The 12583-nt window shown below is 42.5% G+C and overlaps 1 protein-coding gene across 10 annotated transcripts in view; it reads left to right on the forward strand.

The window, feature by feature from the left end:
- The window catches only part of LOC145350128 (formin-like protein 2), a 231968-nt gene that overhangs the window by 195114 nt on the left and 24271 nt on the right, over positions 1–12583 (forward strand). For 7 of the 10 annotated variants that reach the window (XR_013888162.1, XM_080199075.1, XM_080199069.1 and 4 more), the window contains exons 13-19: positions 634–735; positions 5239–5542; positions 6403–6594; positions 8385–8405; positions 10190–10314; positions 10454–10656; positions 11935–12169. Coding sequence is in view for 8 of the 10 variants with exons in the window: in XM_080199075.1 (XP_080055201.1) it covers positions 634–735; positions 5239–5542; positions 6403–6594; positions 8385–8405; positions 10190–10314; positions 10454–10656; positions 11935–12169 (1182 nt within the window). In the remaining 2 variants the exon portion in view is untranslated. The remainder of the gene's footprint in view (positions 1–633; positions 736–5238; positions 5543–6402; positions 6595–8384; positions 8406–10189; positions 10315–10453; positions 10657–11934; positions 12170–12583) is intronic. The other 3 variants (XR_013888163.1, XM_080199073.1, XM_080199076.1) reach the window with 1 other exon arrangement.

Raw genomic sequence — 12583 nt, forward strand, 5'->3', positions numbered from 1 at the left:
TCCGTGAAAATTGTGGCAAATTAGCAGGTACCTATCTTTGCAATGGAGCCAGCTCTTACCAGGCTGGGAGTGCCTGTAGGAGATATTGAAGAAGTCTTGGCGAGTTGCTGCAGTGCATCTTGTAGGTGGTATACACTGCAGCCACTGTGCATTGGCATTGCAGAGACTAATGTTTAAGCTGATAAGTGAAGTGATAATCAAGCAGACTGCTTTGTCCTGGATGGTGTTGGACATCTTGAATGTTGTTGGAACTGCACTTGTCCATGCAAATGGAAAGTATTCCATCACACCCCTGGCTTGTGTGTTGTAGATGACGGGTTGGCTTTGGAAAGTCAGGAGTTAAGTTACGCTCTTGCAGAATCCTCAGCTCCTGGCCTGTTCTTGCAACCACGGTTTTTATATAGAGTGTCCAGTGAAATCTCTGGTCAGAGGAGGTTGGTAGATTCTCCCTTGTTGGAGGTGGTCGTTATTTGCGGAGTTACAAATGGGATTGAACATGATGTTCTGTATGGTTAAACTGCTTGTTGACTAGGATAGTTAATGTCTCAGAGAAGTGGGCTGAATTTGAATTTTGTTGGATCAAGTATTGACGAGGACCAAATAGGAATTGATGTGTCGTATTTCTAATTTCAGTTGTCAGAAAAGCTGCAAGACACTGAAAACGAAGCAATGGAAAAAATTGTGGAACTGGAAAAGCAACTGATGCACAGAAGCAAAGAACTGGAAGTAATAAGAGTAAGTTCATAAAGACCTTTCTTTGCAATTGTGGGACATGATGGGTGGGATTTTCTGCCCCCCACAGAATATATCCCAGTGGTGGAGCGCCACACCGTTGTCTGGTTGTAGGATCTTCCAGTCTCACTGATGTCTACAGTGTTTTGATTGCCCTGCACCTTCGGCTGCTGGGGAATGCACTTTGGGTGGGTGGGGGGGAGGTGGTTTCACCATTGGTGGGACTGGAAGATCCTGCCAGCAGAAAGAGCTGGAAAGTTTTGGCCAATGTGTTGTAAATTGATCTTTGGCGACATGTTCATGGTCACTGATCTTGTGGAAAAGAAAAACAGGTTACATTCACTATGAGCCTGTTTCTTTGCTGTTATGTAAACTAAATTCACTGCTATCCAGCTGAGGTATGATCTTGATCAGCAGTTTAATGTTCTAAAACTGAATTAGGGATATAAATCTTGTCAAATCCTCTAACTTCCCAGGAGTAACAGTGCACTAAATCTACAGTAAATGTGAAAATTTGTGTTAATAGTAATTACAATATTACATGTTTACTTTCAATTTTGTATGCGTTTCTATTCCACGAGTAGCGATCTCCTGGAGTCTTGGGGCAGAATTTAACGTTTGCTACTGGGGTCTCGCCTGCCAGAGAAATGGTGAGAGCCGCATGTTGCCTTCACTGGGGAAGGCCACCAGATTTAAGTGCCCATAAGGTACTTAAGGGCCCAACGTCGGGTGTTTCTCAGGATTTAGGACCCTGGATGGGGCAGAAATCCCACTCCCCGAGAGCCATTGGACAATCAGAGGCCAGCAGCTGTCCATTCCCGTTGAGGTAGTTGCCCCTGGTAATGCATCCACTGGAAGCCTAGGTGAGTGTGGGTTGCAGGAATGATGTTGCTGACTAGGCGGAGGTTAAAAGAAAGAACAATGGGGTGGCACTCAGTGCCCCCTCCTCCCCCCACTGTCCCATTTCCCAATGCCAGACCCCTTGATCAGAAACTGAACAACTTTGAAAAGGGACCCTCTCAGAAACCCATGGGTTTGCTATTCTGGTTCCCTTCATGGAGGCTTCACTGACTGCTGCTGGTGGAATGCCAGCAGTGGCGAGATGAGACCCCTAAGTGGGCATCAGTAGCCCACTAATAGACTTGAATTAGCAGCTGGACAAGAAAGTGGGATTTTCCAGCTGCACTCGATCCAAGGCTGGAAGCCCCCCCTCCCCAAGGTCAGTGGACCTTTACATGGTCCGCCCTCGCCTGCTGCAATTCACGTGGTGGCAGGATGGGAAAATTCTTCCCGAAGCCTACCCACATTCCCCCCTGCCCCTGACTGAAATAAGCACCCTGAACCCTCCTGCCTGATTCTGCTCCTCACCCCTCAGCCTCCCACGATGGTGCAGTGTTTAGCACTGCTGTCTCATAACACCAGGAACCCAGGTTCGATTCCCAGCTTGGGTCACTGTCTGTGTGGAGTCTGCATGTTCTCCCAGTATCTGCGTGGGTTTCCTCCAGGTGCTCCAGCTTCTTCCCATAGTCTGAAAGACGTGCTGGTTAGGTGCATTGGCCATGCCAAATTCTCCCTCAGTGTACCCGAACAGGAGCTGGAGTGTGGCAACCAAGGGATTTCCACAGTAACTTCATTGCAGTGTTAATGTAAGCCTACTTGTGACACGAATGAATAAACTTTAAGCTCACAGCTCCCAACATTGAATTCCATCTGTAGAATTATTCCAGCACAAAAGGATTCAGCCCATTGAGTCCATGCTGGTTGTCTGTAGAACAATCCAATCAGCCTCATTCCCCCACTCCAAACCCATGGCCCTGCAAATTTCTTTCCCTCAGTTGCCCATCCAGTTCCCTTTTGGAATCATCCATTACCTCCATGTCCACCATTTTTGTGGGCAAAAAGTTTGAGTTCATCATCACTCACATCCCCTTTAAATTTCTTGTCTAAGATCTGTGCCTCAGCCATGAGATATTGATGAGTGCACATTTTTCTCTATTACAACTGGGGGGTGTGGGGGAGAGAATTGTATAGTAAAATGAAGGATTTCAAACTACCATAACCAAGATATTTGCAGACTGTTTACCTGATGCCCGTCTGAACTCATCCACTGTTCATTTTGCACGTGCCTTCTTGTTGGCCTTTGAATGAACTCTATGTTAACCTGACAACAATTATGCATTGTAATGTTAACCTGAAGCACACCCACACTTTACAGAGCTCCTGACCTTAATGAGAGATTCTTTAACTTCTGGTGGCTATATACAAGAAGAAGAGAAATTTGCTTTATAAGTATGGAAATTAATAGTACTTCTCACATACCTTTCCTGTCCTTTACACTTCCAAGTATTGAACTCAAATTTCTATGACACAATTCAAAACATTTATGCAGAGGCAGTCTGGATAGCAATTAACCTTGAATTCAGCAGTACTTGGATCTGTGACCTTAATAATACATTGCAAAGAACATTACACTCCTATAGTTATATAATAGTGCATTGTTTGACTTATTGTGAGTAACGTTAAATATAATTGACGTGGAGGCTAAAATTTCCAAATAAGTTATATTGTTCTCGGACCTCAGGATTTGGATTGTTTAGAGCTGAGATCTTAAAAGCCTGATTAGCAACTGAATCTGATGGCAATACCCTGGACAAAACTTTCCCATCCCTCCCACCACAGGAATTGTAACGGGCGGGACAATACGATGCAAAGGCCCATTGACCTATAATATGACTCTATTAGGAAGCATTTAGATAGTTATGTGCATACAATGGGTACAGAGGGATATGGGCCAAATGCGGGCAATTGGGATTAGCTTAGAAGTTTTTAAAAAAAGGGCTGCATGAACAAGTTGGGCTGAAGGGTCTATGACCTCAGGAGGGATTTTACAGCGTTGGTGAGCATGGCCAGAAAATCTTGCCCTCCGTGTCTGGAATTACTTGCAGGCACTATTTCTGCTAATCCATAACTGCTCTTTCTTTCGTTCCCACCCTCGGGTTCTTAACTCTGCCTCAAATGGGAGGGATTTTCCGGCCTCACATGCCCCGAAACTGGAAAATCCCACTGAGGTCAACAGATTTTTCCATGGTCCACGCCTTGCCTGCTCTGAATGCCTATGGTGGGCAGAACAGGAAATTACACCCCAATGTCCCTGACAGAAGGTTGTCCACACTTGAGGGACTTCAGCATATAAACTAGGCTCATGTTCCATTAAAGTATGTGTGATGGTGGCACCCAACTCTACTTCCCTACTGCCTCTCTTGACGCTACAATATTTCTAAACTGTTAGACTACTTGACCAACATACTGTGCTGGATGAACAGGAACTTCCTCCAACTTGAAATTGGGAAGAATGAAGCCATTGACGTTGGTCTATGCTGCACAGTCCATATCCTAATCACCGACTCCATCCCCCCTCTGGGCAGTTGCCTGAGGCTGAACCAGAATGTTTGGAACCTTGGTGTTGTACTTGAATCCAAGTGAGCTTTTGATCCCAGACTGCATCATCACTAAGAGTCAGTTACTGCCATTGTAACTTGCCCGAGTCTGATCTGCCTGAGCTCACCTGCTGTTGAAACCCTTGTTCGTGCTTTTGTAACCTTACTGTACTGAGAGGAAGAGCTGTAATTCCTGAATGTGAATCAGTGGTTAACCCAATTCCAAACAAAAGCTTGAATTATTGAGGTTGATTACGAGCCAGTGCAGCCTGAAGCGACAAGAAGATTTGTGGTCTTGAGACTGATCCCATATCAATATGATTCGTATTTACAATAAGCTTTTGTCAGTTATTAACATAGTTATACACCAATGCTACAATCCACAGAAAGCTTGTGACCTAAGCTGATTTCATGAACTTCAGTTAAACTTTATTTTATTGCTTGCACTCTTTTGGTTTCTTCGGGCAGTAAGTGTGACCCGAACCTGACCCTTTACAAGCTCGATGCTACAAGCTTACGCTGCAAGTGCTTCACGTTTTAAATGTGTGTCAAGAATGAGAAACCAGATGGAAATGTTATGAATGATTCATGATCTGAGAGTGAGCATTTAGCTACGTATGGATGATGATTTTGCTTTTTGAGGGTATGAACTTATCTTTTTTAGATTTTCCCCCTCTTTTTATCCAGATTTCCCCAGACCATTTCACGGTTTGCTTCAGGGTTTCTGTAAATACTCTCTAAGTTGCACTGTTTAGCTGTTTGAGAGACGCCTTTTCCCTCTGAATGGTGAGTAACCTCTATGTGGGAATTCTAATGGCATCCTAGCAAGTTCTTATCATGCCCCACTATTTTAGCACCAATATCGAATTTGAAGGTGTGCCAATTATTAAGTGCTGGTGGAAAATTTCAGTTTTCTTTGTAGTAAAAGATGGAGGGAAGCCCGAGGAAAGAATTTGAACACAGTTTAAAAAAGATGCAAGCAAGTGCAAATCTCAATATTTCTTGATTGCGAGTGATTTTGAGAGTAAAATGTTTCCTCAGGTAATTTCTTCTCCTCCTCCCTTCCCAGGAGGTTTACAAAGATACCAACACCCAGGTTCACACGCTGCGGAGAATGATCAAAGAGAAGGAGGAGACCATACAAAGACATAATCACCTAGAGAAAAAGATTCACGAGTTAGAGAAGCAGGGGTCCATCAAAGTCCAGAAAAAAGGAGACGGTGACATTGCCATTCTCCCAGTTTTGTCTTCCACGGCACTGTCTCCAGGTGCTGCAGAGCATGTATCCAGCATTTATACAGGACCACCGCTTGAAGCATCAAGCATGGCAATGCCACCCCTTCCTCCGCCTCCTCCGTGTCTGTCAGGTGCAGGTAAAGCATTATTGAGATTGTCTTACAAATTATTTCTGGAACATGTCACTAGGGATTAGACATGTTACATTTTAGGAGGGAGGGGGGCAATGGCTCAGTGATATTATCGCTAAATTATTAATCCAGAAACTCAGCTAATGTTCTGGGGACCCGGGTTCAAATCCTGCCACAGTAGATGGTAGAATTTGAATTAATAAAAACAAATCTGGAATTAAGTATCTACTGATAACCTTGAAACCATTGTCAATTGTCAGAAAAAACCCGTCTGGTTCACCAGTGCCCTTTAGGGAATGAAATCTGCTGACCTTATCTGGTCTGGCTTACATGTGACTTCAGAGCCACAGAGGTTGACTCTCAACTACCCTTGGGCACTAGGGATGGGCAATAAATGCTAGCCAGCCAGTCATACCTATGTCCTATGAATATTTTAAAAATCCATGGCCCTGGCTGACATGGCAACAATCATGTTGCTATTTTAGTGGGAAAATATAATCTTGAATTGTAAAAGTTTAAATCTAAATTTCTCTTGAATGGGAGTGATCCTGGAAAAGAATGTTTGTCACAGTGAAAAATGCCATAAAGTCTGTACAAGAACAATGAAAAAAATAGCATTCTATCTAAACCTCATCTCACTCACTAAATTGTTAAGTTGAGGTTTCTTGCTAGAATTTGGACATTTTATAATAAGCACGTAGCAGTGTGATTAATATTATTTTGTACTATTTAGGTAACTTTGTCTGAAATCCAGTCATCGCTTAACCTTCGTCCCGTGACAGTAGAAAATGTCTGCAGGACTGACGCTAGCATTTCTGCCTTGTCCGAAAGCCAAATGTAACCATTTGTTTTTGTAATTTTGGCAGTACCAAATGGGCCCGTGTCTGCCCAATCATCGTCGGCACTTCCCGCTCCTCCGCTGCCACCGCCACCGCCAACTTTGGAAGCTCCGCCTGCTCCTCCACCGCCGCCGCCGCCACCACCACCCCCACCCCCACCGGCAGCTCCTCCATTGCCTGGGACAGCCCCAACTCTCATTTTTAACCCTGGCTTAGCAGGTAACCTCATGGAATCCAGCCACAAAGTGTTTCACAGATACCTGGCTTACGGGTGATGAGACACTAATTGTTTTTTTATGAGTTAAGGTAATATGGCTAATATACGTAGGGCGGGGGAGGAAAAAGGACTGGTTTATTAGGAAATAATAAGTATACTCAGCAACATTGGGAAATTTGACTCCTGGATCCAGACACACTGTGACAGTAGATTGTAGAAAGTTGCATCCCCTCTATTCTAAACTGGGGTGTTTGACACTGTGGTGTATATTAATTTGTAACTTTCAGCTATAGAACCTGTGGCCCCCAGTAATTAAGGGAATGTGGGGAGGGAGTGGAGGCTTGTGAAAGTTTGGGTTTGGCTCGGTGGTAGAGGTGGGGGAATGATCAGAGCCTGGCAGCCAGAAGTGAGAGAGAAAAATATAGTTGGAGATCATTGGGGCAGGGATTATTCAATTGTGTGGCAGGTGGCTTAAGATTGAAATCTGGGGTGGGAGGATGAGACCAATCTATTGTAGCAGTGAAGGGAGGCCGAAAGTTTGCTTGAGGGATTGGCAGAAACTTCTCTTGGTCCACAGGGAACACCCAGATAGTACAACCCTGCTGCAGTCTGCTGCTCCTGACTCTACTTCACTGAGCGATCTCCTGAGTCATGGGTTGGGGATACATTCCCTGATTAATTTTTAGAATTTTCAACCTCCCCTTTCTCTCTGACCCATTGTACGCGGTGAGTATGAATCCCTGTAAGCCAGCCAGGTGAATAAAGTGATAATTTACAGAAAAGGGGAAGTTCCAGAAAGGTATTTGGCCATTTCTATTTTGCATTCTCCCCGTATCACAATCCTAATCTTGGGTTGCCTGTGCCAGCGGCTGAAGACTTGGTAGAAAACAGGGAAGCTTCTCCGGGTGGGGAAAGTGAAAGGAAACCGGAAAGCTGCTCACTCTAGAGATCCCTTCTCACCTGTTGGCAGGAACTTCACCCCTCCTGAATCTGGAAATGATTGGTTTTCAGAAATGAACGTTTTTCAAAGACTCATTAGTGACGAGAAGAAGGAAGAATAATGGAACTGGGAAGTGGGGAGAGAGGGGGAAAGCTGCCAGTGTAACCTCTTTTTACCAAGGTTCTGATGTTCTATGATTGAAGGAGAAAAGGAAATGAAGAAATAAAGACAAAAAGAGAAATGCTGACAGAAATGTAGTGACCGTAACAAAGAATCATCAAGAATTAAAATAACATCCAATAATGCTTTTCGATTGAAAAAGATGAATCTCCTTTTACCCTGTTACTGGGTTGGAATTGCATAGCATATTTGATTTGATTTATTATTGTCACATGTATTAGTATACTGTGAATAGTATTGTTTCTTGCACTACACAGACAATATGGTGTGCTATATAGTGGTCTCATTATGACTACGAGATGTAAAATCAATGTTAATTACAGTGGATCAGATTGGTTGCATCAATCACATAATATAACTATATTAATTATCTTATAGTGACATAATAATCTTGCAAATTAAAAAAGTTAGAAAAATTAAAGATCGGACAATAAATGTCATGACAAGCCTATGGCATTTGTGAAAGTTGCAAAATGGTTGCAGTCCATTTAGATACGAGTTCTATCTGTGGGAAAATAGCTCTATCTGTAGGAAATAAATTTCCTAAGGTGCTTTCTGTAGTGAGAATGCTTGCCAATGATAAATGTTTTCTGCTGTCTCTTGCACACTATTTAATGACTTCTCTTCTGCTAACTCGTCTTTCTTTATCTACCCTGTCTGCTTCCATACAAGAGGGACCAATCAAGCTGTTCTGTAGGTTTCTTTATGCTCTATTGCTGCATCACACTGTATCTATCATTCAAGGAGTGATACGTATTGTTGACCATGGTTCTTTCAATGCATTTTATTGAACAAAAATAAAACACACCAGACAGTTCATTTCAACATATTGGAACACTTGTTTTGTTTCCCAGTTCCCTCGGTCTACTTGAAATAATATTTATGATAAATTTTATAACTAACTTTTTTTCCAGTCATTGAATCCCTACAGTACAGAAAAAGACCATTCGGCCCATCGAGTCTGAACTGACAATTCCACCCAGGCCCTATCCCTGTAACCCCATGTAATTACCCTACTAATTTCCTCAAAACTAAGAGGCAATTTAGCATGGCCAATCCACCTAACCCGCACATCTTTGGAGTCTGTGAGAAAACCCACACAGACACAGGGAGAATGTACAAACTCCAAACAGACAGACGCCTGAGGCCAGAATAGAACCCGAGTCCCTTTTGCTGTGAAGCAGCAGTTCTAATCACTGTGCTGCCATGGATTTGATATTTTTATTAAAGATTCCAAGTATTGGTCCAGTTGCATACATCAGCCTGCGACACGGTTACACACTAAAAAAGACTCTGCTTTTTGCTATGATTAAGAGCTGAGATGAATCAGTTCATGTGTGTGAGATAATGATCATAGTAGGTGGCTGTGACAATCATATTCTATATGGCGTTCTCATTCCCAGTCTCAACATAATTCAAGTGTTTTCTTTTTGTGTGGATTGAATGCTGAAAATTCTAAATTGCACTGAAAGAGACCATGTATAGTGTTTCTCTTATTTGTCCTAGTTCATGCATGTTTCAAGTGTTTGATTCTTTAATACAGTTAGTATGTGTGTTCGATTTGAATGTGTCCACTCTTAATCATGGCGTTAGATGATCTAAGTAGAGTTAAGCACTTGTAGATCATCTTATTTAAACTTAAGTTGTGAACTCAAATGACCGGAAATGGCAGCTTACTCTTGCAATTGTAAGTTCATATTTTGAATAATAGTAATTTGGTCATACAGAACTTGAGTATTGATTAAAAAAAAAGACATGTCGAAGCTTTTAATCTTGCACTCATCAGGACATTTCACAAGAATATCAATATAAAACTTACAGTATAAATTGTTGATAGCTAGGCAACTGGACTCTGATAGATGGCAAGTCCTCTACCAATGAGATGAATACAAGATGAAAAGCTTTGCCATGTCTCTTTTCTTGGCAGAATTGAATAATGTATTGAATAAATTATTGATCCACAAATGGTTTTGATATTACACCTGAGTGGGTAATAATTCTGTGCACTTACCAAACCAGTTTGTCAGGTCTGCATAGTTCAGAGAAGTTAAATATTTGTGTAAAATGGCCATGAAAATACTTGAAATAATTTAGTTTGCTCTTCGAACTGTAAATCCAACTGAAATGAATGAATATTTAACCTGATTTACCCTGCTACCTATTCATACTCAGGTGGGTTTCATTCAGTGGCAGTGAAGAAAACTGTAAAGACAAATTTGCCATTTGACTGTACCACCGATTTGTATCTCACTAATGGGGCCTCAAAAATCCTATCGTGCAATTTTTCTAAAGTATAGTAAAAATATTAATATAACTTTTCCTGCTGTCATTTGGGTCACAGACTCTGTTGATGCTGTAATTGCATGAGAATTGGCTTGCCATTACTGCTTACAAATGCAATGAAAATTTGGACAAAATTGGATTTGATGTTGTGGATGGCTTGAGGGACAGTCTCTAAACCATTTTTTTTTGTGCAGCTGTGAAGATCAAGAAACCTATCAAGACCAAATTCCGTATGCCGGTCTTTAACTGGGTGGCACTGAAGCCTAACCAGATCAATGGCACAGTTTTCAATGATATTGATGATGAGAAAATTCTAGAGGTATGTCCTTAGCCTAATATTATTATGTGAGGACAAGTATTAAATAGACACTTATTAAATACTCCAATTCATTCCTGCTTATATTGTTTTGAGTATTTCAGCACCACACCAGGCTGTATGTACAAATTCTAATTTGCAGGAACTGAACGTGGATGAGTTTGAAGAAATATTTAAAACAAAAGCCCAAGGGCCAGCCATGGATATTGTTTCGAGTAGACAAAAGGTGATCCAAAAAGGATCGAACAAAGTGACGTTACTGGATTCCAATCGAGCCAAGAATCTCGCCATTACGTTGCGAAAGGCAGGAAAAACCACCGATGAAATATGCAGGGCGATCCAGATGTGAGTAATTGAAGTCTCTTCAGCAAACACAGTCTCGTTCAGTGAGCATTTTTCGTCCTTTGTTCTGAGAGGAGGGAAGTGGTTATCCTGTTTTGCTCCATTTTCATTTATCTGTTCTGTTTCCAATGTGCGTACAAAACTAACTAGTAACTGTACAATTTAGCCAACAACCCTATGGTCAGACTTTTACAGTTCTCTGCAGGCAGAGAGCCCATAAAATTCCCGAGGTGACCTTCCCTCTGCCCTCACTCCTGCCTCCAAACTCTCTGAAATTTTACCTGGAGTGGGCGGGCTTCAGCTGCCCATTGACTTTTGCCCCAGTTAAGGTTGTTAAGGGGTTACTTCCTGCTGGCCTCAATTTTGAAGCTGGTGGGGGGAGTTCAACGATAGGAGGCAAGCCCAACAATAGGGGGTGGTCCTGTATGGACTTCATCTAATAAGAGGAATGCCACTCTCGTGGGTCTCTTTCCACATTGGGTGTACACCCCCAGCAGTCTCACCAAGCTTAACAATGCTCCTCCGCCCCCCGCCCCCATTCCCGTAGTTAGGTCACGCCATCAATACCCACCTCTCCCTACCCCTTCTCCATCCCCCAGGCTTCACTTACCCTCCCTGTTGTGAGACTTCTCACACTCACCTGTTGCTACATTCTAGGATTTATAACCTGGGACAGCTTGTCACTGCTACAGAGTTACTGGCCAATCTGATTGGCAAGATTTCAGCCAGCGTGAGGGTGCAAGTCCCATCTTCGGCCAGTTAATGTTGCCCAAATGGTTCAATGGCTGAGGGTCAGTGGAAATGTGTTCCCTGCCAACTCTTTGAGTGGCATTGAAAAATCCTGCCTGACAAATCGGCTCTTCCAGTGGCCCAACAGGTTAATGTTGTAATTAGTTGCGAGAAAACATCCCAGCGAGGAATCAGTGTCCTTAGGAGAGGCCGAGCAAGAGGGAATTGGGAAATGGATAAGTCAGTTGATAGAATCTGTCCAATGCACATTCAGACTTAATGGGCGGAATTTTACAACCTCAGTCATCCCGAAACCGTAAAATCCCATCCAAGGTCAAAGGACCTTTCCATGGTCCGCCCCTCACCCACTCCGATTCCCATGGTGGGCAGCACAGTAAAATTCTGGCCAATGTCTGTAAAACAAAAGTGGCTTTTTAATGATTATTGCATTGTAAATTGTGAAGTGTAACCATTGGTAGTGTACCTCTACTGAAATGAAGCATGTATTAGTTGTAATTTATGTTTGTGCTAATTTTTTTTGGTTTATATTAGGTTTGACTTAAAAACATTACCCGTGGACTTTGTTGAGTGCCTGATGAGGTTTTTGCCAACGGAAAATGAAGTTAAGGTTCTGAGACAGTATGAAAGAGAGAGGAAGCCACTGGAGAATCTAACAGATGAAGACCGATTCATGGTGCAGTTCAGTAAGGTTGAAAGACTGATGCAGAGAATGACCATTATGGCTTTCATCGGAAACTTTACAGAGAGTGTTCAGATGTTGACACCAGTAAGTAGCTGTCATCATCACAATCCAGATTTGAATTGATTCAACGATTTATCTTTGCTCCATTAAGCGCAAGGGGTGCAGACTTAAATGTATATGGTGCATAACTCAGTCAATGGCAGGTTTGTCTGGACCACATTAATCACTGCTCGCCTCTGTACAAATTGAAATATAAAGATAACAAATGGCTTATTTCCTCCAATTCCAGTCCTCTCCTTATACCCTTATCCTCAGCCACTCCATCTTCCACTCCACTAACAAATGCAGGCAACTTATTGATGATTTTGTCTCTCATATTATGCCCATCTGCTTAGTTGCCTCTTCTACACCCCTTTCTATTGACAATCAAGTCATGTTTCCTTCAATGTTCTGCCTAGCTTCTGTAACACCGTACCCACATTTCTCTCCAGTTTCTCC

The sequence above is a fragment of the Carcharhinus amblyrhynchos genome, chromosome 11, assembly GCF_965287045.1.
Source record: "Carcharhinus amblyrhynchos chromosome 11, sCarAmb.v2.hapA, whole genome shotgun sequence".
NCBI lineage: Eukaryota > Metazoa > Chordata > Chondrichthyes > Carcharhiniformes > Carcharhinidae > Carcharhinus > Carcharhinus amblyrhynchos.